This window comes from Balaenoptera ricei, chromosome 5 (assembly GCF_028023285.1).
Source record: "Balaenoptera ricei isolate mBalRic1 chromosome 5, mBalRic1.hap2, whole genome shotgun sequence".
In the NCBI taxonomy this organism is placed as follows: domain Eukaryota; kingdom Metazoa; phylum Chordata; class Mammalia; order Artiodactyla; family Balaenopteridae; genus Balaenoptera; species Balaenoptera ricei.
The window spans coordinates 141977955-142005204 of record NC_082643.1 but is presented as its reverse complement, the minus strand read 5'-3'; the positions used below and the strand labels follow the sequence as shown (position 1 = coordinate 142005204).

General features: G+C 55.8%; 1 protein-coding gene across 3 annotated transcripts in view; it reads right to left on the bottom strand.

The window, feature by feature from the left end:
* Window positions 1-27250, bottom strand: part of ZFYVE28 (zinc finger FYVE-type containing 28) — a 113579-nt gene that overhangs the window by 21817 nt on the left and 64512 nt on the right. The window contains exons 4-9 of one of the 3 annotated variants that reach the window (XR_009503500.1): window positions 26634-26836; window positions 25419-25508; window positions 24153-24242; window positions 17527-17628; window positions 9102-10507; window positions 6391-6542 (exon numbers count right to left, since the gene is read on the bottom strand). Coding sequence is in view for 2 of the 3 variants with exons in the window: in XM_059924296.1 (XP_059780279.1) it covers window positions 6539-6542; window positions 9245-10507; window positions 17527-17628; window positions 24153-24242; window positions 25419-25508; window positions 26634-26836 (1752 nt within the window). In the remaining variant the exon portion in view is untranslated. Of the gene's footprint in view, window positions 1-6390; window positions 6543-9101; window positions 10508-17526; window positions 17629-24152; window positions 24243-25418; window positions 25509-26633; window positions 26837-27250 lie in introns of those variants that run through there. The other 2 variants (XM_059924296.1, XM_059924295.1) reach the window with 2 other exon arrangements.

Genomic DNA, 27250 nt, shown 5'->3' with positions numbered 1-27250 from the left:
GAAAAGTCCAGCAAACCGGGAATAGAAGAGAACTTCCTGAACCTGAAAAAGGGCATCTATAAACATCCTACAGCCAACATCACACTTAATGGTAGATACTGAATGCTTTCCCTCTGAGAGCAGGAACAGGGCAAAAATGTCCTGTGTCAACTCTTCTGTTCAACATTGTATTTGGAGGTCCTCCCCAGTGCAAAAATGCAAGAAAAAGAAGTAAAAGACATCTAATTAGAAAGGAGACATAAAACTGGCTTTATTCACAGATGACAACATCTGTGTAGAAAATCTGATGAAAATCTTCATAAAAACTACCATATCTAACAAAGTGAGTTTAGCAAGGTTGCAGGAGATAAGATCAATATACAAGAATCAAGTATATCTATATAAGCAATGAACAATTGGAAATTGAAATTATAAAGCAATACCATTTACAGTAGCATCAAAAATATAAAATACTTAGGGATAAATCTGGCAAAAGATGTGCAAGACCTCAACAACACAAACTATAAAACTTTACTGAGAGAAATTAAAGACCTAAATAAATGGAGAAATATACTGTGTTCATGAATTTGAAGATTCAGTATTACTAAAGTGTTAATTTTTCCCTAGTTGATCTATAGATTAAACACAATTCCAAGCAAAGTCCTAGCAGGCTTGTTTTTTTTTATTTTTTATTTTTTTGGTAGAAATTGACGACCTGGTTCTAAAATTCATGTGAAATACAAAGGACCCAGAAGAGCCAAAACAACTTTGAGAAAAAGGAACTAAGTTGTAGATTTATACTACCTGACTTTAAGGCTCATTATAAAGCTACCATAATCAAGACAGTGTGATGTTGGTGTCAATACAGACAAACAGATCAATGGAACAGACTAGAAAATCCAGAAATATATGGTCAACTGATTTTTGACAAAGGTGCAAAGGCAATTCAGTGGAGAAAGGATAGTCTTCAACAAATGATACTGGAATAATTGGCTATCCTTATGCAAAAACAAAATAAAACTTTGATCCATACCTCACACCATATACAAAATTAACTCATAATGGATCATAGACCTAAATGAAAAACCTAAAAGTATAAAACTTGTAGAAGAAACAGAAGAAAAATCTTTGTGACTTTAGGTTATGAAAATAACCCTTAGATACGACATCAAAATCACAATCCATGAAAAAAACATGGATACATTGGACTTGCTCAAAATTAAGAAATTTTCCTCTTCAAAAGATACTCTTAGAATGAAAAGGCAAGCCATAGACTGGGAGAAACGATTTGCAAATTATATATCTGATAAAGGACTTGTATACAGTATAAATAAAGAACTCTCAAAACTCAATAAGGACCCAATGAAAAGAAACAGCAAAAGATCTGAATAGACACTTCACCAGAGTACAGGCCGATGGCAGGTGAACACATGAAAAGGTGCTCAGTGTCATGAGTCCTTAAGGAAAGGCACATTAAAACTGCGATGAGACACTACTCACACCATTGGAACAGCTAAAGGTAAGAAGCCTGACCATGCTGAGGGCTGGCAAGGTTGTGGAGGAACTGGAACTCTCATACGCTGCAGTTTATCGTATGACAATTATATTTCCATAAAGCTGTTTAAAACAACTTTAAAATACCAGACTGTGTTCTCACTGTGCTTACACGCTACCGCCTCAGATGCTGGGCCTTCCTCCCGGAAAAACATCACCTGCCCTGCTGCCCTCCAAAGCTCTCTGGGGTTCCCCACCCCCACCTCCTCTTGCCCCCTCTGCTCCTTCTGGCACCTGGGCCCCTCTATTCAGGTCTCAGTGAAGTCACTGCCAGGGCAGGTGCTCGCTGAAGGAGCCGCCCTGCACCCGGCCGGCACTCTGCGTCTTAGGAGTCAAGTTTATCTTCCCCGGGACCAGGGGCCTTGAAGGCCGGCACTGGGTGGGATCACGAGGTGGGGCGGGTAGCCTGGGGGGGGAGCCGGGCCAGGGGCTGTCCTGGGTGCCGGGCTCAGTGCCCCTGCACCCGCTCCCCCCCAAACTGTGGCCGCTGCCCCGCCAAGCCCTCCTCCTGGCCCAGAACACAGCGCTCAACACCCAGCTGTGAGTTAGTCAGAAAGACTCCAGACGCTGGGGAGGCCCATCTAGGAGGAGGGCAGCACCCCTCCCAGGATCCCCAGACCCAGCCCTGCCCTCTGACCCCAAGCCGGTACTCAGCCGGGCTTCTCTCTCACCCCGCGGGAGCCCCATCACTTGTGAACGGTTGGTCTGATGACAGTCATTAGGCCTAATCTGTTTTTCAAGCGTCTCATTAATTCCAAGTTCTCCTCTATTTTTAAACCGCTCATTCTCGTTTTTCCTTCCAGGGGCAGGACGTGGGTGGGAGACCCCGGGGCTCCGTGCGGCAGCCGGGACACCTGCCACGGGGACAACGGCTTGCGCCCACTGCCCAGCCCCAGGGAGGCTCTGGCGACACAGCCGCGATGTGTCCATCCCGATGGGGCGGGAACTGGGCACCGGGCGGGGGCGGGGGTGGGGCAGGAGCTGGTGCCCAGGGTCACACAGCCACCAGGAAGGGGTTAGGGTTAGATCCAGCCCGACCCTGTCACCGCATGCCGGAGGTGGTCCCCTGCGGGGCCCCCAGCAGCCCCCAGCAACGGGGCAGGCGGGGCCAGCCAGCGGCTCCTGAGTCTCGGCTCACTGAGCCGTCGGTCAGTCCAGGCAGTGCCCTGTCCCCGTCACTCCCATGTCTTGGTTCACACCCCTTACCCTCGGGGGTGCCAGCTCAGGACGTGCACCCCATGACACCCCCCCCCCCCGGTCCCGACGGCCAGCACCAGAGGCTGTGGGTGTTGATCGTACACTGGAAAAGGAGGCACATCCTTCCAGGCCATGGCGGCTGGTGGACAGCAGTGGCCCTGGGACAGGGCAGGGGCTGACCGGCCCCTGGCTCCATCTGCTGGAGGGAAAGTGGATTCAGTGAAGCGTGGACAGAGCAGGTCAGAAGTGCAGCCCTGGGCCTCTGGGAAGGTTTCCCAGTGACAGAGACCCGCTCACCACATGCTGCTCGAGGAGGCTCAGCCGTGCCAGCTGCATCCGGCCCTCCCCGGGCTGGGCAGCAAGGCCGGGCTGACGTCCACAGGCACTCGCGGGGCGGCCTGGAGGGGCCCAGGAGGACCTCCAGCAGCCCTCTCCGTACGGGGAAGCAGTCAGTGGCCGTGGGGGGCTGGAGCCCTGCTCCAAGGAACAGAGGATGTGGCCTCCTCTCTGTAGCCCCAGCTGCTCAGGGCTGGACCCAGGGCGTCCCCAGGTCCCTGGGGTCCCCACCCCGGCACAGGGCAGTGGAGCCTGGGTGGAAGCACCGGAGCGCCGCGGCTAGCAGGAAGGCGGGCGTCCCCTGGAGTCGGAGCCAGGCGGGCAAAGAGCACAGTCAGCGAAGCACAGAGCTGTCGGCCCAGGACTAAGCTCCGCCGCGACGTCTGCGACCTCCCTGTCCAGCGGCCCCCCCCCCCCCGCACCCCGTGGGGAGTGAGGAAGTGGAGGAGGGGCCGGGAAGCAGTGAGACCGGTGATGGGGCAGGGAGGCGGCTCAGGACTGGTAACAGCAAAGGACGAGGCAAGTAACAGCCCAAACAGCAGCGGCGAGTACGGACCAGGGCGGGTGAGATGCGAGGGAGCAACAAGGAACGGAGTTACTCGCTAACAAGAGGCCTCTTGGCTCCTCCTCAAGGGGCCGCCAGCCCACGGGCGCCCTTCCTCCCCTGGACCCCCTCCCGCTGCGTTCACGGGGCAGGAACACATGCTCCAGGGCCACCCCCCAGGCAGGCGAGGAAGCACCGCGCGTCGGAAAGTCCCCTCGAGGAGATGTCCCCAAGGTCCACTCTTTGCCACTACCACCACACTCAGCAAGGAAGGAGCACGTGTCACCAGTGCTCGGGGCACAGGTCACCAGTCTAAGGGCAGAAGCTCAGAGGCCTGTGCCCTTCCAGATTCCTATCATTCTAACCAAACTGACAGCCAGGGAGGCCCCCTAGTGGGGAGGCAAAGGCACCGCCAGCCGCGGAGCTGAGTAACACAGAGCAGGCCAAGCCTGCCGGTGGCACAAGTGGTGACGGTTCCTGAGCCCTGAGCCAGGGCCCGGGGTGGGCCTGCCCATGTGTCACGATGGCCGTCGGCCCTGGCCCCCTGGCCCCCTCCAGTGGGCGGAGACAGCCTCAGAAGGCAAGCCGGCCTGGGCCTCTCACTACACACCAGGGCAGAGCGGAGGTAACGGCAAAGAAGGAGACCCTGGGACACCAGGAGGCAGTGAGGGGAATGTCACCCGGCCTTGGGGTGGGAGGAACGGCACCGCAGACCGACTGGAGGAAAAGAGAGGCAGAGGACCCGAGTCTCTAGAATGCTCATGAATTTAATTACACAAAACAAAATTGAAGACATCTGTAAATCGGAAGACGTCAACAAATAAGACCAAAGGGCAAATAACAAATTGGGGAAAGCTACCTTCAACAAAGACACCAGGCAGAAGGAACATTTCCAAGTCAGCAAGAAAGACACGAAAACCCAACTGGAAAACAGGCAAAAGATAGGCAGAGTCAATTTGCAGAAGAATCAGGAGGAAATGCCCAGGGACACCGATCACCAGAGAAACACAAAGCAGAGCAGCGACTCCACTTTGCCTCCCAGATGAGTCAGTGCAGCCAGCGCTGCCCAGGCGGGAGGAAGGGAGTGTGACGGCAAGGGTCATGCCTTCGCTGGGGCGACTCTACTCCGAAGGGTGGATTCCAAGAGACAGACACAAAACCGTAAGGAGAGGGACCACAAGGCTAATCGACAAAGTACGGAAATGGGAAAACGTACAGCAAGTGAGCGTTAAGTCCTACGAATACTGTGTTTCAATGAATTTTGCAGATAAATGATCATTAAATAATATTCAGTGAAAAAAATAATAAAACTGCTCATCAGATTTGGAATGGTTTTTATTTCCTTCTTTTACTCTTTTTTATGTTTTCATAAGTTTCTACAATGAATGGGGACCACAATTATAATTAGAAAAAAGCAAGAGTCAGGGTTATTTTTTCAGGAAGGCTGGAAACACACTTTAGTAAAATGTCCACAGAAAGGACCAAACAGACCCAAGAGAGGGCGAGTTTCCGTCTTCTAGACCAGTGAGCTCTCCAGCCAGCCTCGAGAGTGTGGACAGTTCTGGATGATGAGGTGAGTCTAGGCAAGAAACAGGAAGCTTTTAAAAACGCTAAGTTTTCCCCAAAAAAGATTAATCTTCCAGCACTGAAAAGGTAAGAAAGAAAAGATCTGAAGGACACTTGGTTCTGAAACATTCTGCCCAGGACTGTGCTGGGGCGACGTCCCCCACCCCGGGCATCAGCACGGCTGGAACCGGCCTGTGTGCAGCGGGCTGAAGGCCGGGCCTGGGGGAGTGTGCAGGGCTCTTCCCGCCCGGGCCCTTGCTCCAGGACCCACCTCCGGCCTGCGCCGTCCCCCCGGCAGCCCCGTCCTTCCACCCGGAGGCTGTGCGCTGCTTGAGTGGGAGGTGACACTCCGGGCGTCCCAGGGGAACGTGGCCCCAAAAGCAGACTTGTGGTCATGGCTTGGTGCGTCCCCTTCATGACACCCGACTCAAAGGTGGCACAGAGGTCTGAGGCTGCACCCGTCTGACTCACGCACGGGGCCACACGTGCGGTCACTCCTCCTCCCGCGCATGGCAGGGACCACAGGGGGACCTGCTGGACAGGCAGGCCTCATGGTCAGCTCAGGATGTCGGCTCGTCACGGCCGAGTGATGACCAAGCACGTCACCAGACAGACGGGCTCTCGCTCAGGCAGGTCAAGGGTGATGCCGGCCCCTCCAGGCACTTTGAGCCACGGCGGGTGCCAGCCTCTCCGGGGTCCGTCTCTCCGTCTGCCAGGGGCGGGGGGTCACCTGCACCTGACACAAGCCTGGCTGTGTTCATGGGAAGCTGCGCACCGATGGTACTAACAACGCCAACCGAGGCCAGGGATCTCGCCGTCCGAGTTCTGGCGAACTTGCTGCCTGTGTGAGGCTGGTCTTCTGTGTCTGTCCGTCTGTTTCAACAGGCTGCTTTCGCCCCTCCATTCGTGTTAGATCACGTTCCGCAAGGTCGGGCCGCCTCTCGCGCACCCTGCTCAGCCACCCAGGAACCCACGTGCGACGTGAATGGATCATGCTTCCCGTGTCTGCGCTGCCCGCGGAGGGCACGGGCGCCACCTGCTGACCTGATTCCCAGCTGCTCCTGGCGCAGTGCTGGGCCCCGGGCGCCGCTGTCCACGGTCCTGGCCCAAAGGCCTGGCTGCCCTGATCCCACGGCCACCCTCAGACCCTCTGCACCTTCTGGAAATGCTTCCCTGGGAGACGGGAGCGTCTCCCGAGGCCTCCATGGAGGCTGTTTCCTGTTCTCAGCTCAGCTTCTGCGTTTGTGCTAAGCCGGAGGAGGCCTGGGAAGCTGCCGGCCTGACGTGAACGAGCAGTGTCCACGGCGGGACACGTCAGGAAAGCAGGAGGGGGTTCCAGACAGAGTAAGTGTCCACTGGCTGTCACCTGGACACAGAGCAAGAAAAGGGGGGCAGGTCAAAAGTTGAAAAGTCCATATATCTGGTCAAAGAATTTGTGATGGTTTCATATCAGCCTTGTACGAAAATGATTCACTTACCAATCAACTCTGGGCCACTGAGTTGGAGGCCCTGAGGGAGGAAGCCGCCCCTTAGGTTGTGGACAATAATTCATTCCACTGGACATTATGATGTTGGGCTTGCACCTAAAAAACGGCCTCATCAAAAAGAGCTGCTCATTGGGACTTCCCTGGTGGTCCAGTGGTTAAGAATCCACCTTCAAATGCAGGGGGCGCAGGTTCAATCCCTGGTCAGGGAGCTAAGATCCCACACGCCATGGGGCAACTAAGCCCGCGTGCTGCAACTACTAAGCCTGCGCGCTCTGGACCCACGTGCCACAACTAGAGAGAAGCCCACGCGCCACAATGAAAGATTCCGCATGCTGCAAGGAAGATGCCGCATCCTGCAACTAAGGCCCGACGCAGCCAAATAAATAAATAAATATTTTTTTAAAAAAATAGCTGCTCATCGCAGCGCTGTCTGTAAGAGCAAGACTGGAAACAACCACAAGGCAGGTGGCAGGGCCTGACAGCGCGGTGGTCCAGCCACACAGTGCGGTCCCACGTGGCTGCAATTGACAGCGGGGACATCTCTAGAAACTGTCATGGACAGGCCACAGGCTTTCAGGCTAGAAGGTCAGGAAAGCAAGGCAGAGAAGGACGAGGTCCTCTTCCAAAGAACAGGAGCGGAAAACATGTGCCCGTGTGTGTGTGCCTGTGTGTGTGTGCCCGTCTGTCCGTGTGTGTGTCCGCGTGTGTGTGTGTACATCCTTGCTTCTACTTTTTAGTGTCTGTGTGTGTGTGCGTGTGTGCCCATGTGTGTGTGTCCGTGTGTGTGTGTGTACATCCTTGCTTCTACTTTTTAAATGGAAGGATAAATTATAAAAAATTGGAAAACTGTAGCTTTAGCAGAGGAGGAGAATAAGGTGGAAAGACAGATTTCTCTGGGTATATCTTATTTTGTAGATTTGGCCAGGAACCATGCAAATTTTTCACATAATCATAAAATTAAATTAAATGCAAATGGCAATCTCTATACAGCTCATGCTAAACGGAACAAATTAACCTGCTGTGGGTAAAGCTTGGGCATGACCTCAGAAACAGAACGATTCCAAGTGAGCTGAAAGCAGTCACTCAGCTGTATATTCTAGTGGGATATGCCCGAAGGTCAAAAGAACTGTTAAAAAAACTCTGAGACGATGACAAGTATTGGTGAGGACGTGGAGAAAGAGGAGCCTCGCACATGACCGGGGAATGAAAACTGCCCGTGACAGCTCCTCAGAACGTAGAGGCACCGTGTGAAGCACTGATTCTCTCCTAGAGAGACACCCAAAGAACTGAAAACTCACAAACACACAAAATGTTCACAGATGTACACAGATGTTCACAGCATTACTCAATGATAACCAAAAAGTGGAAACGACACACCCGCCCATCGACAGATGAACAAAATGTGGTCCATCCGTACAGTGGAATATTATTCAGCCATAGAAAGGAAGTCGCGACACCTGCATGAAGGTGGGTGAACCTTGAAAACATGATGCTCAGCAAAAGAAGCCAGCCACAAAAGGTCACATAATGAGTGATTCTACTTATATGAAACGTCCAGAACAGGCAAATTCACGGAGCCAGAAAGTAGATTTGTGGCTGCGAGGGGCTGGGCAGTGCCTACAGAACCCGCACAGAAAAGACTGCGGCGGAGCCTCCGAGTTCAGCTCGAGAGGAAAGAGCGGCCCTGAACCCCACGGGCTCCCGGCCAGCCCCTGCCCACTGCTGGGGGAGCCGGCCACACGCTGCTGCAGCAAGAAGGCGGCCGCGGCTGCACAGCCCTGCAAGGCGTCTGCCCCTGCACCCAGACGGCCCCTCCCTGCCGACCGCCCCTCTGTGCACAGCTCCCACGGCTGCGGGCAGGGGCCTGTCCAGCCTCCGGGCTGAGCCCCCTCCCCTCCCCATCCTCCCACCTCCCTTTGGACACAGTGAAGCCAGGATGGGAGTCTGCAAGGCAGGGTCTGGTGAGAGGACAGTGCAATAGCCGCGTGTGAAGCCCCGAGGCTGGGCCCAGCTCCTCCTTTCCCACGTCCAGGATGGGGGCCGGGGGCATGTGGTGGGCGCCGGGGCAGTGCTAGTTGAATCTGCTTCATTCAGGATAAAGCCCCGGGTGTGGGGCAGGGGAAGGAAGAGCTGCCGTGAGTCAGAGGTGCAGGAGCCAGGGTGTCACAGAGCCCCGCCCCCCCTTCCTGCTCAGCTGCCTCTGGGGGAGAGAACAGGGTCCTGGGAGCACTGCCCGAGAATCTGCCCCAGGGTGGTCTCGGGATCCCACCGCTGCCCCCGGGTCAGGGCTGAGGGTCTGTGTGGCTAACCGCGGCCCATGGGAGCTGCCACGCCGGTCAGGTGGGTGCTGGGCCCCAGCCCCGGCCGGTCCGCACACGCCGGTCACACCACAGCAGTGAGAAGGGGCGAACCGAGGGCCCGGCGCTGCGCCCACTCACCTGAAGGTGCCCGTCACGCCAGAAACGGGGCGGTCGGGGCTACGGGGCACGCTTCTCGGTTGGATGTGGCAACTGGGTCCCGGAGGGCCTGACCAGCAGCTAAACCGACTAGAGGTGAGTCCAGGGGCCAGAGCGGCTCTTACCTGGAGCCCGACAGGTGCTGGGGCTCCTCCCCGGCCGCCCCTCCACGCCGACTCTCCTCCCCGGCCTCTGCCTCCTTTGGCTCACTCGCTCCGCCGCCCCCTCCAGGCAGCCCGTCTGCCGCGTCCACCTGGGGCCCTGAGGTGTGTGCCAGGCACTTGTCGGAAGCGGGGGCCTTGGGCTCCTGCCCGCCGGGGGCGTCTTCCGCGGGCCGGGGGTCCGGGGCGCCCAGCGCCGTGGGCAGGGCGGCCGCGGCCGGCCGGGCCTCCAGCAGTCCCGCGGCCGAGCCCTTGGCGCAGGCCCTGGCGGAGCCCACGTAAGAGGGGCGGATGGCGCCTCCCGCGCCGCACTTGCCCCGCAGGCTCTCCGCCGCGTCCTCCCTGCTGCCCGCGCAGGCCCTGCAGCACACGCAGGAGTTCAGGAGGCTGTTGGCAGCCGCGGCGCCGAGCTCGTGGGCGCCGCCCTCCGGCTCCCCCGGGGAGACGCCGTTGCCGGGGACCTCCGGGTTGGCGAGGGCAGAGTCCAGGGAGGTGGGCGACTTGGGGTTGAAGATGACCGTGGCCGAGAGCTTCATGCCCCCCGTCCGGTGGGCGATCAGCTCGGCCGTCTGGGCGTCCTCCGCACTCGCCTCCCAGCCGTCCAGCTGCGGCTGCGGGTCCAGGCAGCTGCAGGAGCCGGGGCCCCCCGCCCGCGTCTCGTCGCCGGGCGCGCTCGTGCTGCTGCGCAAGTCCTCCCGCTCGGCTGCGGCGGCTGCTCTGACCCCCGCCTCTCGGCTCTCCCCGCCCCGCCCTCTCTCCCGGGGGTCGGCCCTGGCGTCGCCCGCCCACCCAGACCGGCCGCCCGGGGGCTCCGCCGCCCCGTCCACATCCTCCATGAAGAACACCCTCCCCTCGTCCTCGTCGCTGCCCGGCGGCAGCCGCGGGCAGCCCGGGGATGCCTGCCCGAGGGGACCGCCCTCGGCGCCCGGCCTGTGCGCGGGGGGCTGGCAGGCGTTGGGCGGGGACAGGAGGGAGGACATCACGTCCCCGGCCCTGTGCACCATGCGGCTGAGCTGCTCCAGCTCCTGGTCGTCATTCTGCATGGAGCACGCCAGCTCCGCCTCTGCGTGCCTGGGCTCCGCCGGGGCGAGGGGTGCGGGCAGGGCGGGCTCCAGGGCAGGGGGCACCGGCGCGTCCGCCCGGATGGGGAGCTCCACATCTTGGGAAATACAGAGGTTCCGTTCCAGCGTGTGAAGCTCCTCCTCGGTCAGGGTCCGCAGCAAATCCCTACAAGGGTCAAGGCAGAAAAGAAGAGTGTGGGTCCCAGAGGCCACACCAGCCCCCAGGCCGAGTGGGCTCGGCACCAGCAGAAGAGCAACATGGTGTCCACTACCTGCAATTAACCTCCCACCATGTCGCTTCCTCCACCAAAAGAGGTGCGTCTCCAGGGGTCCCCGGGGCCGCGGGTCAGGACAACAGCCATGTGGGTGGCTGACTGTGATTCCAGAATGTGCTCTTCCTTAAAAATGAGACTCTGAACTCTCTTGCTGAAAACAAGAAAGCCCTGATTCTTCGTGATAATGATGTTAATAAATTAATAAAATTATAGATTAATAAATCAATTAATAAAAACTTTCAGGAGTGAAAAGATATCTATTGGTTTATATATAGATTTTCATCCTTTGCTTCAACAAATATTACTGAGCACTGCCTATGTGCCAGGCCCTGGGTGACACACAGGAAGACTGGCATGGTCCCTGCTGTGCAGGTTCCGTAGGAAGAGGCAGATAATAAACATATTTATGAGCGAAGATTGAAGTACAATAATGACAACAGCAGCAAAGGAAGGAGCCCACCAGAAGGAGGGCACAGCAGGGTGCCTTCCCTGGGGGAAGCGGCATTGAACCGACCCCCAAGGTGCAGTGACTCTAATGACAATGACGGGATGAGCCCATGGCGGGTCCCACAGGCCGGTGTGTGCTGCTCTCCGCTGGGAAGAGCTCAGGCCTGAGGTCTCAGCGCCTGGTTCAACATCCCAGTGCAGTCGGGGAAACACATGGAAAGGTGCCCTTCTCAGAACCGCTCAGCTGTGGATCTTCATACACTGAACACACCCTGCAAACAGTACCCAGATCAAGAAATACAGCGCTACCCGGGCTCCCAGGCGCCCCCCACGTGCCTTCCTGGTCACTCCCCGCCGTGACCACCATCCCGACTTCCACAGCGGTGGTCTCTCCTGTTCTCCTTCTCTAGATAGATGGCAATCTGTGGTCTGCACTCCTCCGTGGCAGGCATGTTTGCCAGTGCTACGTTTGTGCAGAGGTGCCAGATGAAACACAGGACACCCAGTTAGACTGGAATTTCAGATAAACAGCAAATACTTTTTAGAGTAAGTATGTCCCAAATGGCCCCCACTGGGGACATATTTACAGTAACAAAGTATTAGCGTTTATCTGAAATCTAAATTTAATTGCACTTTTTTTTAAAATGAACTGTTTTTGTTTTTTTTTAATAAATTTATTTATTTATCTATTTATTTTTGGCTGTGTTGGGTCTTCGCCTCTGTGCGAGGGCTTTCTCTAGTTGCGGCGAGCGGGGGCCACTCCTCATCGCGGTGCGCGGGCCTCTCACTGTCGCGGCCTCTCTTGTTGTGGGGCACAGGCTCCAGACGCGCAGGCTCAGTAGTTGTGGCTCACGGGCCTAGTTGCTCCACGGCATGTGGGATCTTCCCAGACCAGGGCTCGAACCCGTGTCCCCTGCATTGGCAGGCAGATTCTCAACCACTGCACCACCAGGGAAGCCCTGCACACTTTTTTTTTTTAAACCTTTATGTGCAATTACATTTTATTTTTCCTATGCTTTTTTTTTTCTTTTTTTTTTTTTGGCTGCTCGGCTTGTGGGATCTTAGTTCCCTGACCAGGGATTGAACTCGCACCCTTGGCAGCCGAAGTGCAGAGTCCTAACCCCTGGACCACCAGAGAGCTCCCCTTAATCGCATATTCTGCTGTTTCCCTTTGCCAGCTCTGACAGCCCTCTCTGGTGAGATTCATGGTCGCTGTAGATCATTCTGTCTCCTGGTGGAAACGCATCACAGCTCACCTCTGAAGCTGATCCACCCCGGAGGGGGTCTGGCTGCCGGGGACCCACAGCTTTGAGCCCCCGTCCTGGGGAGCATGGGGTGCGTTTCTGCAAGCGCGCATGCTGAGTGCTGGCGAGGGGTGTGTCCCTGCCGACAGCCCACAGGGTCCGCTGACAGTTCTGCGTGCCCCACACCCTCATGGGCACTTGGACTTTTCCACTTCGTCGTCTCTGGTGAGCGTGCAGTGGTATCTCGTTGTGGTTTTAAACTGCTTTAGCCTGCTCATTCAGGAGGTCGTGCACCCATTTATACGCTGATGGACCCTTAGACAGCCTCTCTGAAGTGCCTGTTCAGGACTTTCGCCCATTTTTTATTGGGTTAACTGCCTGTTTCTTACCGACTGACAGGAGCTCTTTATGTATTGTGGATTTGAGTTCTTTACTGGATGTTGTGTCCAACTCTGCGGCCTTTTCACTCTCTCAATGGTGTCTTTTGACAAACTGTGAAGTTTTAAATTTCAGTAAAGTTCAAAATGTCATTTTATTCTGTGATTAGTGCTTTTGTGCCCTGTTGAAGAAATCTTTGCCTACTCCAAGATCACAAAGATGTACTCGATTTTTCCCTCTGAAAACGTTCTTTTACTTTTCACGTTTGTATCTGCAGTCTACCTAGAATTGATGTTTTCATATGAGTGTATTAAGGATCTTTTTCCTTGTATGGATATTTACTGATTCAGCTATTCATTGGAAAAAGCCAACCATTCTCCACTGTTCTGCTCTGTCACCTCTGTCATGAATCATGTGTTGGTCGCTCCAGACCCTCTGTACCATTGAACGCCCTGTGCACTACATCTCTGCCGGTACGACTACAGCTATACGGGAGGAAGTGTCTCCAGCTCTGCTCATTTTTTTAATGAAGCATACCCAGCAGAAATGCACACATACGTTCCAAGCTTGGTCACACCAGCACTGTCTGGAAACGACCCAAAAACCATCAAGAGCAGAACAGATAAATAATATTCTTCTTCTTTGTCCTTTTTCTCCAGCAATCTTTTTCTTCTTGGCTATTCTAGGCCCCTTGCCTTTCTATAGGAATTTTAGAATTAGTTTGTCAATTTCTGCAAAAGAAAAAACCTCCTGGGATTTTGATTGAGGTTGCATTGAATTCATAGATTAATCTGAGAATCACTGATATTTTCTCAATATTAAGTTTTCCACTCCCTGAATATGGAATAGCTATTTACTTAGGTCTTTAAAATTTTGTATAAAAAACATTTTGTAACATTCAGTGGAGGTCCTAGACATCTCAGATTTATGCTAATTAATATTTATTGACGCCATTGCAGATGATATTTAAATTTTTTATTGTGATAAAATACTTATAAAATTTACCATCTTAACCATTTTAAGTGACAGTTCAGTGGTATTAAGTACATTCATATTGTTGTGCAGCCATCACCACCATCCATCCCCGTAAAAATTTCATCTTGTAAAACTAAAACTCTGTTCTCATGAAACAATAAATCCCTGTTCTCCCCTCCCCCAGCCCCTGGCAACCACAGTTATGCTTTTTGCCTCTATGATTTTGAGGACTCCAGGGACCTCATGTAATTGGAATCATTCATTATCTGTCTTTTTGTGACTGGCTTATTTCATTTAGCATGTCCACAAAGTTCATCCACATTGCAGCATGCGTCAGAATTTCCTTCCTTTTTAAGGCTGAATAATATCCCAGTGTATGGCTGGACCATGTTTTGCTTACCCATCCATCCGTCAACAGTTGCTTCCATGTCTTAGCTATTGTGAATGATGCTGCTATGAATACAAGTGTACAAATATCTCTTCAAGATGCTTCTTTCAATTCTTTTCGGTATAAACCCAGAAGAGGAACTGCCAGATCATATGGTAGTTCTTTTTTAATTTTTGGAGGAACCTCCACAGCAGCTGCACCATTTTACATTCCCACAAACAGTGCACAAGAGTTCTGATTTCTCCATATCCTCCCCAGTACTTGTTTTCTATTTCTTTGATAGTAGCCTTCCTCGTGGGTGTGAGGTGGTATCTCATTGTGGTTTTGATTTGCGTTTCCCTGACGATCGTGATGTTGAGGATCTTTTCACGTGCTGTTGGCCATTCATACATCTTCTCTGGAGAAATGTCTATTCAAGTCTTCTGCCCATTTGCATCAGGTTGTTAGGCTTTTTGTTGTCGAGTTTTAGGAGTTCTCTATATAGTCTAGATACTAACCCCTTACCAGATATATGATACGCAGGTATTTTCTCCCATTCTATGGGTTGCCTTTTTACTCTATTGTAGTGTTTTTTGATGGACAAAATTTTGAAATTTTCACAAAGTTCAATTTGTCTACTTTTTTCTTCTGTTACCTGTGCCTTTGGTGTTACATCCAAGAAACCACTGCCAAAATGCAATCTCATGAAGCTTTTGTCCTATGTTTTCTTCTAAGAGTTTTGTAGTTTTACCTCTTACATTTAGGTCCTTGATTAATTTTGAGTTAATTCATATTTATATGGTGTTAGGTAAGGGTCCAACTTCATATGTGTGTGCATATGTGTGTGTGTATTTCTTATCAGATTAAGGAAATTCCCTTCTATTTCTAATTTGCTAAGAGATGTTTTCATCATAAAATAGGCATTAATCTTTCAAATTATTTTTCTGTAACTTTCAAAATGATTTGGTTTTTCTTCTTTTTTAAAAAATTAATACAGAAAAACTGATTTTCAAATGTTAAACTATGATGTATATAATTTAAACTCCACAAGACTATTGTTTCGTACAGCCCAGATTCACTTATGTTCATTCACATCAGGGTCTTAAGTCTCTCCTGTGCTTCCACATTCCCATCTGAGATTTTTTTCCTTTGCAGGAAGAATTCCAATTAGTTTTTCCTTTATGTGCAATCTGCTCATAACAAATTTCTTCAGCTTCGTGTTTCTGAATAACCCACTATTTCACCTTCATTTCTGAAGGATATTTTTCCTGGTTGTAAAATCCTGACTGGCAGCGATTTTCTTTCAGCACTTTATTATTTTTTTTAATATTTACTTATTTATTTATTTTGGCTGCACCGGGTTGTGGCACAAGGGATCCTTGTTGCCACATGTGGCATCTTCGTTGCAGCATGTGGGATCTTCTTCTTAGTTGTCGCATAGGGGATCTTTAGTTGCGACATGGGGGATCTTTAGTTGTGGCATGCAGGATCTTTTAGTTGCAGCATGCATGCAGGACTTAGTTCCCTGACCAGGGATCGAACCCAGGCCCCCTGCACTGGGAGTGCAGAGTCCCAACTGCTGGACCACCAGGGAAGTCCCGCTTTCAGCACTTTAAATATATATCATTTCATTGCCTTCTGGCTTCCATTGTCTTTGAGAAGACAGCTGTTGATGTACACTCTTTTCAAAGTAATATGTCCTTTTCCTCTAGCTGTGTTTAAGGTTTTTTCTTTGTTTTCAGCAATTTTACTGTGATATACCCAGATGTGTTTTGTGTTCATCTTGCTTGTAGTTTTCTGTAACAGTTTCCTGAATCTGTGGACAGAGATTTTTCTTCAATTTTGGAAAATTCTTGGCCATTATCTCTTTGAGTACTGCTTCTGCCCGTTTTCTCCATTCCTTCCTTCTGATTCCAGTTATGTGCGTCAGCCTTTTGAGTATGTCACGCGTCTCTGACGCTCTGGACTCTTCCCCTGCCCAAGTCCCCAGCATCTGGCGTCTCCCCCTCCCCCCTCCCCTCCTTGCGCCCACCCTTCCCCCCATGGCCACTCCCAGCCGTGGCCCAGGCCACGCGCTTCCCTTCCTGGCCCAGCATCGTCCGTCCTCTCCCCTCCTTCCTTGTCTCCTCTCCCAGCTGGACACCCAGAGAGGGCAAGAGCCTCGGCCTCTGGTTCCAGGGTCAGGTCCTGCTAGGGACACTCAACTGTGGCTCGCCCACCCTGAGCCCACTGACCCTCCAAGGACCCCCCGGGTCACTCCTCACTGGATTCAGAGCACGTTTGGCTCGTGATGGGGCAAAGGGCAGTTTGCAGCAGGCTTCTGTGCTCTCTGGCCCCCAGAAAGGACAGGCACCAGCAGAGGAAAGCCACCCTGGGCTGGGAAGTCCCGCCAGACCCAGGAAGGGTGTGGCAGGGGTCCACGGGGTCAGCCCTGGACCGACAGCCTGGGAAGAGGGCTTCTCGGAGACCAGGGACCATGGTAGGAAAGACCTTGGCATCTGAGACCACGGGGCCAGGGAGGTGCTCAGAGGACATGCGGCCACAGCCCTCTGCTGTCCCATTCCTGCAGGAGCCGGGCCCTGTCAGCTCACAGAGATCACCAGCAGTGAGGGCTCCACACAACTTGATGTGAGGTTTCTCAAGGGAAGGTTGAGGTCAGGGGTGCTGGCTGGAGGGCCGGCTGCTGAAGGGCAAGGGAGGCCCTCAGGGCAGAGCTCGGTTACCCAGGCCAGGTGTCACAAGCCCACAGGACAGCACAGATGGTGCCAACGCCACCCAGGGATGGTTGGGGGGTGGGCAGGATGAGCCACAGCATGGGGCGCCCGCTGGTCACTCAAGAGAACTGAGCACTTCACCCCCTAAACTAGTCAAAGAACTAGTAACAGCCCCCAACCTGGGCCCCAGCCCCAGCCAATGTGGAGGGCGTGGCCTGGCCCAGGGGGACGTCCTCCCCTCGCAGGCTGTGTGGCCCTGGTCCGGCCCACACCACCCCGGTTTCAGGGCCTCGCCTGTAAGATGGGCCCCATCCGTCTCGCAGGGCCACAGAGACGTTTCTGTGAGAAACCAGAAGAGGGTCTGGTTTCCAGGCCATAAGCCAGGGCAGCTGCTGTCTTAGGACCGGACATTTGCGTAAAGGTCTTAACGCTACTGGCCAAGAACAAAGAACTTGTTCTGTGAGGGAGGAAGGGTGTGGGGTTAAAGGAGCTCCAAACAGTAGAAACCAGGAGCCGACGACAGAGACCAAGGTCCCAGCACCCCCAAGGTGGACAGAAGGTAAAGAATTAGCTCACACAGAAGTGTGAGGTTTACCGCCCTCTAAAGCTCAGCAGGGACAAGCTACCCACCCTGGAGGTGTCCTGTAAAGGCAAAGCAAAACCAGCCTTGTCCAGAGAGGTCATTGCCAGCCCCCAGGACCGGTCACAGAAGGGAGGGGGCTCAGGGGTAAACACCGCCCTCCCCTCCCCTCCCCTCTCTCCCTCACCCCACCACCCCCCGCAACCTGATTTTCCGCAGCAACGTGTGGAAGGGACGGAAGAGCTCGGACATGTCCTCTGCCTTGCGGTCCAGGTTCAGGGGTCCATCCGCATAGACCACGAGGCCACTGTATCCAAGACACAAAGCCAGCCTGACGTAAGGTCCTGCAGCCGCGTGGCCAGCCCAGACCACACCCCGCACACGCTTCCGCTCTGCGATCGAATCGTAAGTAAGTTTAGAAAAAAGCAGTGAAAATTATTACCCAGATTTTATCCTCTTTCGAAGTTGATTAGCCTATGTTTGTTTGAGGGATCATAAAATAATGATAAAAATATGTCTGCACACCTCCCAGCTGCAATCAGATAAATCAGCATCAAGATATGTTGCCTCCTTGAAAATGGAAATACTGGATTTGTGTTTAAATATACCACAAATGCAGAGGTTTGTGAGAACTGGCCCTGGAACCATCTACTCCAAAAGGGAAACAGGAGTTGGAGGTGAAGCCCAGCCCAGCCCTCCCACCAGCGTGGAGCCCTGACCCCAGGGCTGGCCCCTGGGGGTGTGGGTCCTGCAGGAGCACGGCGCAGACAGGGCGAGATTTTCCAGACGGCGCCCTGCAGGCTGTCCTCCCAGCTCTCCCACCTCTCCCTCGTTCCGTCCACAAGCCCCAGGTCCGGGGGCTGCCCGAGACTTTCCAACTCACACTGGCCACAGCCTCTCCCAGTTCCCGGCCCCGCCGGGCTATGAATGTCGTGTCCCAGCCACTCCCACCCTTTCCAGGCTGTCTCCAAAGCCCCCTTCCCCTCCCAGCACTCTGGCCCATGGTCAGGCACCCTTCAAGACTGGAGCAGCCTCCTGTCACCCCTCAGGCAGGATGGACCCTCCTGCTGGGCGTCCCTGTGCCTCGAGAGGACCCCCTTCGCTGGACTGGGCCCCACGGCCCGTCTGACTCTGCTCAGATGCCAGCTCCGGGCGCCCCGATTCCGCGGGGGAGTCCCGTGTTCACCTCCGTAGGCACAGCCCCACCCATCTCCAGGCGCATGACCATCATTCCAGACCCGTCTCTCGGAGAGAAGACCTATCCCTGAGGACCCTTCTCTGGATGCCTCCTGCGCCTCTCGGGTGCCCAGGGACCGTCCACCCATGAACACGGGCCTGTCCCCTCGCGGCCCCATGGAGCACAGATCAGCACCTCGGGGGCTTGTTTGTGTAAATGAGGAGCCGCCAGCACTTCTCTGAGGATGAACAGGATCTTATTTCAGGCCTCAGGGTCTGGTCACCCATCCAGCTGGGAGCCCCCACTAGTTCTGGAAAACATCCAGTTCAGTGAGAAAAACTGATAAACAAAGTTGAATGAGGAGACTTTTCCCCTAAAAAAAGGTCCGTTTCATGGGCAAAAAGATCTCCTTTTTTTCTAAAAACAGGAGAAACATGGGCTGTGAGGCCCCCCTGGGGCACACCTGGCCGCGACCAGCATGACCAGCGGCCTCCAGGCCCCGAGGAGAGGCCAGCTCGCCCGGCCAGCGGGAGGGCCTGTGTCCTGAGCCAGCGGAGGGCAGAGGGCACGGCCGGGCCTCCATTCCTTCTGGGCTGTTTCACGGATCTTCCATGAGCTAACGGTCATGGTTCAACTAACCGTGTTTGAGGGACGATTTCCCAAGACAGAGCCTTAACTTGGTGGGTAAATGCGGTGGTCTCAGCGCAAAGGCAGAGTGAAAACAGGCAGAAGAAAGGCGAGTTTGGGGAATCCTGGCCATCTCCTCTTTCAGAAAGCAGCGAAGGGGGCAGGGAGGGACCCTGTCTCCTCTCCTGGGTCCTGGGGAGGCCTGGGCTGCCCCCCAGTGAGCAAGCAGGGGCCCTCCTGCCCAGCACGGCCTCATGGAGCTGTGAGCCCCAGAAAAGAATCCATTCAGCAGGAGAGCTCTGTGCACAGACCCCTAAAGCCACCGTGCCCACCCCCTCCGATGGGGGATCGGGGGACCTAGGCCGTCCCCACGGCTCTGTCCAGCGGTGCTGCCACGCGCCCAAGCACCCCGGGTTCCCTCCCGGGAAGTGCCGCCAACTGCCAGGATGGGCAGAGAGGAGGTGGTGGAGCGGCCACGTTTCTGCGTCCCCACGACGGGGCGCCCCTGGGGACAAGGGTGAGGCTGGCCTTCGTGTCCCAGGACGAGCTCAGCAGACACCTGTTCAGTGTCCAGCTGGCCCGGGTGCTGATGCAACGGGCGCGGGTGGGGAGGGGAGATGGGGGGAACCAGGCCTGGAAACAAGCCATCGGAGGGCGAGCTTCAGCCCCAGAGGGCTGGTGACCCGGGCATCGCGCCCTCTCAGCCCACACAGCCCGCGTGCACGCAAGGCAGCCCCACAGCGGAGCCTGGCAGGCACGTGGCTGGGCCTGGGGGTGCCCCGGCATAATGCGGGGGATGGTGAGGGGTCGGCCCAGGTCCAGCTCACGTGGGCCGGGGGAGCGCGCCCGGCATGGAGGGAGGGCCCGCCCCACCCCCACTCTTTAGGTGTCTTTCACTTTCTTGGTAGTGTCCTTTGATGCACAGAGTTTTAATTTTGATAAAGTCCAATGTATTATTTTTAAAAATTTGTTGCTCACACTTTTGGTGTCAAATCTAAGAATCCACCACCAAATCTCAGAAGACAAAGATTCACCTCCTCATATACACACTACTATATATAAAATAGATAACTAATAAGGACCTACTGTAGAGCACAGGGAACTCTACTCAATACTCCGTAATGCCCTATATGGGAAAAGAACCTAGAAAAGAGTGGATATATGTATATGTGTAACTGATTCACTTTGCTGTACACCTGAAACTAACAGCATTGTAAATCAGCCATACTCCAATAAAAATTAATTTAAAAATAAGAAGAAAAAGAAAAGAGAAAGATTCACATGTGTGTTGGTCAGAGTTCTCCAGAGAAACGCAACCAACACACATGCGCACATGCACGTGCTCACACACACACACACACACACACACACACACACACGGTTGCACGATGTGAATGTACTTAATGCCATTGTGCACATTCAGAAAGGGTTAAAATGGTCAGTTTTATGTCATGCATATTTTATCACAATAAAAAAGTAACATTTATTGCTTTGATTTCTGTTACAAAACTTATACCTATCATGTTCAGAAATCTAGTAGAGACACACTGGTGACGATTTTTGTACTTGATACACTAGGAATTCTTCTCTGACATTTGAGATTCATCCTTAATGTTGTTTAAATAGCTAGAGTATCATTTTTAATCAATCTCTTAATTCTGGATCTATACCACCCCCATCAAATTTTTATGATGAAAAGTAAAACTTCAGGGAAAAACTTTACAAATTCATATTTGTGCCCTGTCAGATCAGCACAACAAAATTCTGTGAAAATTCACCATACTACCACCTGCCAGGCACTAAGGACATGTGAGTGAATGCGGGTGAGCACCGCTGCCCCGTGACACTTATAGGCCCGTGGGGGAGACACAAAAGTCACCCAAATCCTATTTACATGAAATATCCCGAACAGGCAAATCTACAGAGAGATGGGATTACAGGGTGGAGGTGATGGCTGAGGGGTAAGCGGTACCTTTTCAGTGATGACAATGTCCTGAAATTAGTGGTGACGGTTGCACAACTCTGCAAATTGACTAAGAACCACTGAATTGTACACTTCAAATGGGTGAGTCATATGCTATGTGAATTTTATCTCAATAACATGGCTTAAAAGTAATCTCCTGGGGCTTCCCTGGTGGCGCAGTGGTTGGGAGTCTGCCTGCCAATGCAGGGGACACGGGTTCGGGCCCTGGTCTGGGAGGATCCCACGTGCCGCGGAGCGGCTAGGCCCGTGAGCCACAATTGCTGAGCCTGCGCGTCTGGAGCCTGTGCTCCGCAGCAAGAGAGGCCGCGATGGTGAGAGGCCCGCGCACCGCGATGAGGAGTGGTCCCCACTTGCCGCAACTAGGGAAAGCCCTCGCACAGAAACGAGGACTCAACACAGTCATAAATAAATAAATAAATAAATAAAAGAACGTGAATTTCTTAAAAAAAAAAAAAAAAAAAGTAATCTCCTGGGAGGAAACATGTGAACACCCTGTGCAGGAAGTGGTGAGCACCAGGGAACGAGTGGGCTGCAGGTGAGGCGGGGAGAGAAGGTTGGAGGGGACCCTGAGATTGCGGGGGGTAGGGCAGGGGGCACTGTCCACACTTGCCTTTGCTCCCACGGGCTGGAGCCACAGGAAGGCCCGAGCCCTCGGCTGCCAAGAAGCAGGTGGGCCAGGGGACTGGAGGGGAACCTTCGCTGGCCCAGGAGAAGAGATCCACCCCAGAGGGTCCCTGCACCAAACCCCCAACCACATCCCAGCATCCAGAATACTCCATGGCAACTGCCTGTCTTGTGTACGTGTGCGCCTCCCTCACGGTCATCCCCTTATCTCTGGGGACAAGCACAGAGCCGGCATGCAGTAGGCGCTTAATACGTGCTCACAGGTGAATCCAGGAAAGAGTGAGTCCTGGGCCCCAAGCTGGGCAGCAGTGGCCACTGTGGGCAATGAGGAATCGAGAGAGGGAGCCGGGTGGCTGCACCGTGGGTCCCGCAGGGACCCTGTGAGCGTCCCCGAAGGGGGCGGCTGGCTCTAGGACCAGCTGCTTACAAGCCAGCTCTCCCCGCTCCTTCTGGTTAAGCCTGGCGCTCCTCAGACCCTCAGACCCACAGCCTGGCTCCGAGGTTAGAGACCTGCTTCTGATGGGGGGCTGCGGGTTCTAGGGGGCCTGAGGGCTTCTCAGTGGCCACCGTGAAGCACCCCCCAGACTCTGGGCTCCTGCTCCCCCTCCACTTCAACTTCAGACCCAGCCTCTGCTCGCTGTGACTCAGAGCCTCCCCTCATGACCTCGGAGGTCCCGCGGCTCCGCTTCCAGGCCTCCCTCCAGCCTAAGCTGGAGAGGACCCCACGCAAGGCCTCCAGGAGGTGCCCGACAGGAAAAAGGCCCCGCCCAGGGCACTCCCAGGACAAGGACCCAGACAAGTTCAGGTGTCAGAAGGTGGCCTGAGGTCAGCAGAGAGGGCCCAGTGACCCCACTCAGGGAGAAGTGGCCTCGGAAGGCCAGCTAGTGAGCATGGCGAGGCCGGACAGCACCATCCTGCACACCCTAGCCTTGGGCTGCAAAGAGCTGAGCACACACCACGGACTCGAGCACGGAAACCCAGAGACACGTGTTTCTGTTCAACGTCCTCGCTTTTATCTTAAGACAGGCGTGCTGTCTAAGAGTCTCTAGCCCTCCCCTGAGATTTAGAACAGGTTCCCTCTAAGACAGTGGAAAGTGACGGGAGGTTCTGGAAAGGTTCTGGCTCCTCCCAAGACCACTGCAGAGACCTCCCAGAGGGAAGGCAGCTCTGGAGCACAGTGAGGCCAGGAAGAGCGAGGTGGAGGCCAGGCCGGTCCCCAAGCCCAAGGGAAGACGCAAGTGCGGGGCGCTGACCCTGCACCCCGGAGGCGGCCGCTCAGGCTTTCCCGCAACGCTGGGCACTGGCAGCCCCACCCCGCCTGCCCCCCCCCCCCCCCAGGCCCTCATCGCCAAGTCCTCTCTGCGCTTCACGGCACGTCAGGCTCCCTGCCATTACACCTCCACGGTCCCGGGCAGTGGAGGACGCTTCTGGCCCGGCCCAGGGTCGTCTGCCCGGCCTGCTCCCCACCCCTCCTGCACGCGGCACACGACTCGTCCAGCTCCCTGCGGCCCAGGGACGCCCCTCTGTCCCAGAGGCTGGGCCATCCTGCAGCGCTGCCACCGCCCCACGGACCTGCTGCAGGAGGTGCTCCCCCGCAGCGAGGCCTCCCCAGGCCTGTGTCCACCCCACGCCCCCCAGGCCAGTCCGCTGACATCCACACCTACAGCCGGCTCCCTGCCTAGCTGCCCCCCCGGGCCCCCGGGCCCACCCGCCCCACGCTCCCTCACCTGGCGGGAGGGAAGGCGGTCTCTGGGAGTCCGGGTGCGGCTGAGCAGCAGCGGACCGAGCCCAGAACAGCTGGGCTCTGACCTTGGCTCTGAGAGGCTCCGCAACGCTCAGCACATGACCGAGTACTTCCCGTCAGGCGTGCTTGACGACCGACCCCACGTGCTGCCGTGACACCTTTGAGGCCACAGACCCCAGAGGCCTAACCCAGCGCCCCCCTGCTCTCAGCAGCCGTGCTCCCACCCCATCGCAAGGCCGGCGCCACCCACCTGCCCCTCACCCAACAGGCTCCACCTCCCTGCCAGCCCATGAATCCTCCAAACACGCCCAGCACATCCTCCTGCGGGGACCAGGGGCACCTCGCCTCGCGTCCCTACAAAGCCGCTCCCACAGCCCCTGCTGGGCCCCCGTGCCTGAGCGTGGAGGCCTCCCCCCAGGGCTGGGAGCGCACGTGGCTGTCGTGCTCACCCGCCCCGCACCGTCTAGGCTGGCTGAGTGGGGGGCACTCGGAACACCTGGCTCCTGGGCTGCTGGGACAAGGGCAGGACCGCCTGGCAGCTGCTCTGGGGCGGCTGAGCAGCCACCTTCGGGGTACGAGTACCACTTACCACCACCCAGAGGGGCCTGGCACCACGGACCCGACAACCCTGCCAGGTTTCTGAGAAACGACCGTCCCGGGCAGGGGGACACTCACCACACGATGGCCAACCTGGGGATGGTGAACATGAGGGCTGGCTCGTAGTCATCGATCATGTCCTGGGTCAGGTACCCGAAGTCCAGGGCCCTGGCAGGGGAGGGAGAGAGTGAGCAGGGGCGACCCACGGCCAGACGGGGGAGGGGAAGGCAGCCGCGCAACCCTCACCCACGTCCGCGCCCGGCGGCCAGCTGCTGGACGAGCCCCGCTCTGCAAGGTCCGGCGCAGGCGGCCGACGCTCGGCCTCCCCCATCTTCCCACTTCCCGACCCCACCGCTGACGGGAAGAAGCAGGGGTGAGTGAGAAGTGCTCGCCGAGGGGAGCTGGTGAGGACAGCTATGCTGTCCGGCGTCCAAAGCGGCAAGAATAAACACGGAGCAGGAACGCTGCTCTGAACCATTTAACGCCACCAAGAAACCCGAATTGCTCTCCTGGATTTCTTCTCTCTCGCAGGCATACGAGACACTTTCTCTACATGCATGAGCAAGCGCTGCTGGCATCATCATGTTCTAAATAAAAGGTATTTCCTGTCATCTTATTCTTGGGTGATTTGAAATATCTCTCAACATATAACAGTGAAAAATCCGTCTTTAATATTAACAAACTTACGATGTGATATTAGACAGCTTCAAAATCTACCTACTACTGAAGCACAAATCACATATAAGGAACATTCTAGGTTAAATCTTAGTCCCAAAGTCTATTCAGAAAATCTGATCTCAAATCTGACCCTACACACCCCATACAAGCCATGATGAGAATACTGATGATTCACCCCCAAAACCCAGCTCAGCAAGGGTTCCATCCTGGCCTGTAGGGAAGAGGAGTGGAGGAAAGGAAAGGAGGAGGTGGGGAGTGAGGAGGTAAAAATGTGAGGAGATGAGGAGAGGAAGAGGTGAGGAGATGAGGAGAGCAAGAGGTGAGGAGATGGGGAGGTGAGGAGAGGAGGAGTTGAGGTGAGGAGGTGAGGGAGGTGAGGGAGGTGAGGGAGGTGAGAAGGTGAGGGAGGTGAGGGAGGTGAGGAGTGAGGGAGGTGAGGGAGGTGAGGTGTGAGGGAGGAGAGGAGGTGAGCATGGAGCCCTTCCCAACCATGTGAGCTCCACCTGCAGGGTGTGGGCCCAGAGAAAGGGGACGCCGGGGCTGAGGAACAGGTGTGTGTGTGGAGGCCCCGTGGCACATGCACATGGTGCCCCTGTCCGGGTGCAGCCCTCGCCAGGCCTGGGGCAGCAGGAGGAGCCGGGCCCCGCCATTCCCGGGTGGCCTCACCTCTCCACCGTCTCACAGAACAGCACGATGACCTCCTGCTGCACGTAGTACTCCCGGGGGGACTTCACGGGCACCATGGCCGACACGTAGCTGCAAACAGAGAGAAGGGAGTGAGGGCCACCTGGTGTCTCCCGGAACCGAGGGTGTCTTAACTGACAACCAAATGAGGTCCCTCCAACTGCAGCCCGGCCGCATCTCAGCAGCTTCATAAACACACCCCCCCAGCATCACCGTTTATATTTTGAGCCAAAGCTTCTCCCTGGGTCAGGCCTCAACCAGCGCCTCCTTGGGTCCCACAGCCCTGCCCATCCTGGAACCGCCACTGCCCACTGCCGCGACGGTCCCCAGCCTCGAGGGAGTGAATGACCCTGTTTAGGGCGGACGGACAACCCCTGGGCCCCCACGCAGAGCAGGGCCAGGGGGCTCCACCCACTCCCCAGGTGAGAACATTTTTCTGTCACTAACTAGTTTTTCTTGTTACGAAAGCTCAGTTGGAAAGATGTGGAGCAGACAGAGCCGGCCGAAGCTATAAACCTCACTTGTGGCGCCCACTCCCTAGAGAACCAGCTGGAATGCCTGACTTCCTTCTGGGGCCCACACGGCACAGGACGGACAGCTTTCATTAACCGGGCCACCGTGGACGGGCTTTGGGGTCCTGCTCCTCATCTACCTCCAGCGTCTCCGTGTCTGTGGACACGGCGCAGGCCCCTCCCCGCAGTCCCGGGTCCTCCAGAGCCCGTCCCGTGAGGGCCCCAAGGACCACGCCATGTCCTCAGCCGCGGGTAGGCACGCCCCAGGGAGCTGGTGGGGGTGGGGAGGGCAGACCCGCTGCTTTGGAGAGGCGCCCACCTCACCCCACGGAGCTTGGGGCCCCAGCAGGCCCCTGAGCGGCCACCACTTCCTCCTGGCTTCTGCCGCGTCCCACGTCCGGGCACAGAGACGTGCTGGGGGCGGGGCGTTGTGCTGACCGTGACCTTCACCCGCAGGACCACCAGCGGCAGAGGTTCTGGGCGGCACCCGGCGTCCCCTGCGTCCCTCGGTCGCCTCTGCCCGCCTCCGCCCCTCCCCCTACGCCGTGCCCCCGCCCCCCCGCGACGGCCCGGAACCAGCCCGCGCCTCCCGCCGCGGAGCTTCCCAGCTGCAGACGCAGAGCCCGGCGGAGCTGCCCGCCCCCAGCCCTCCCCGCGGGGCAAAGGGTTAGGGTTCCTCGGTCACCTCAGCTCGAACTCGGCGAACAGCACGTCGAAGTGCCTGAGCGCCTCCCGCATCTTCTCCGTGTAGGTGTTGAGGTCCCGCAGCGCCTGGTCGCGGAGGGCGCCGCGCACGTCCTCCAGGCTGCGGGTCAGCTCCTTGGCCAGCGGCCGCATGGCCATGCTCTCCAGCTCGCGGTTCATGATGATGGAGCCGGCGGCCAGGCACTGCGGGCGGCAGAGGGCGTCAGGGAGGCCCCACCCGCGTGTCCTCGGCGCCCGGAGCGTGCGGGCTTCCGGAACCCACGACAGCGGGCGCTGAGAAAGGCCCCCCCACCCACGGCGCCCGAGAAGACTGTACAGCCAGAGGTGGGACCGGAGGGCAGAAGAACGGCGGGGCTGGGGCGCCTCATCCCGGAGACGCCTCCCGGGCCTCCCTTCCGGGAGCCCCTCCCTCATATTCCTGCCCCCCTCCCCCCTCCGCTCTGGGGCGCCTGCTCCCTCCTGGTTTCTCTTAGATGCAGAGCCATCATGGCGGTGAGGACAAACGCCCTCGGGTTTGGGGGCTCCATGCAGGGGCCTCCGGGCCATGTGACCCCTGTCCCCTCCCCACCCGGCCCACAGACACCAGGTTCCGGCCAT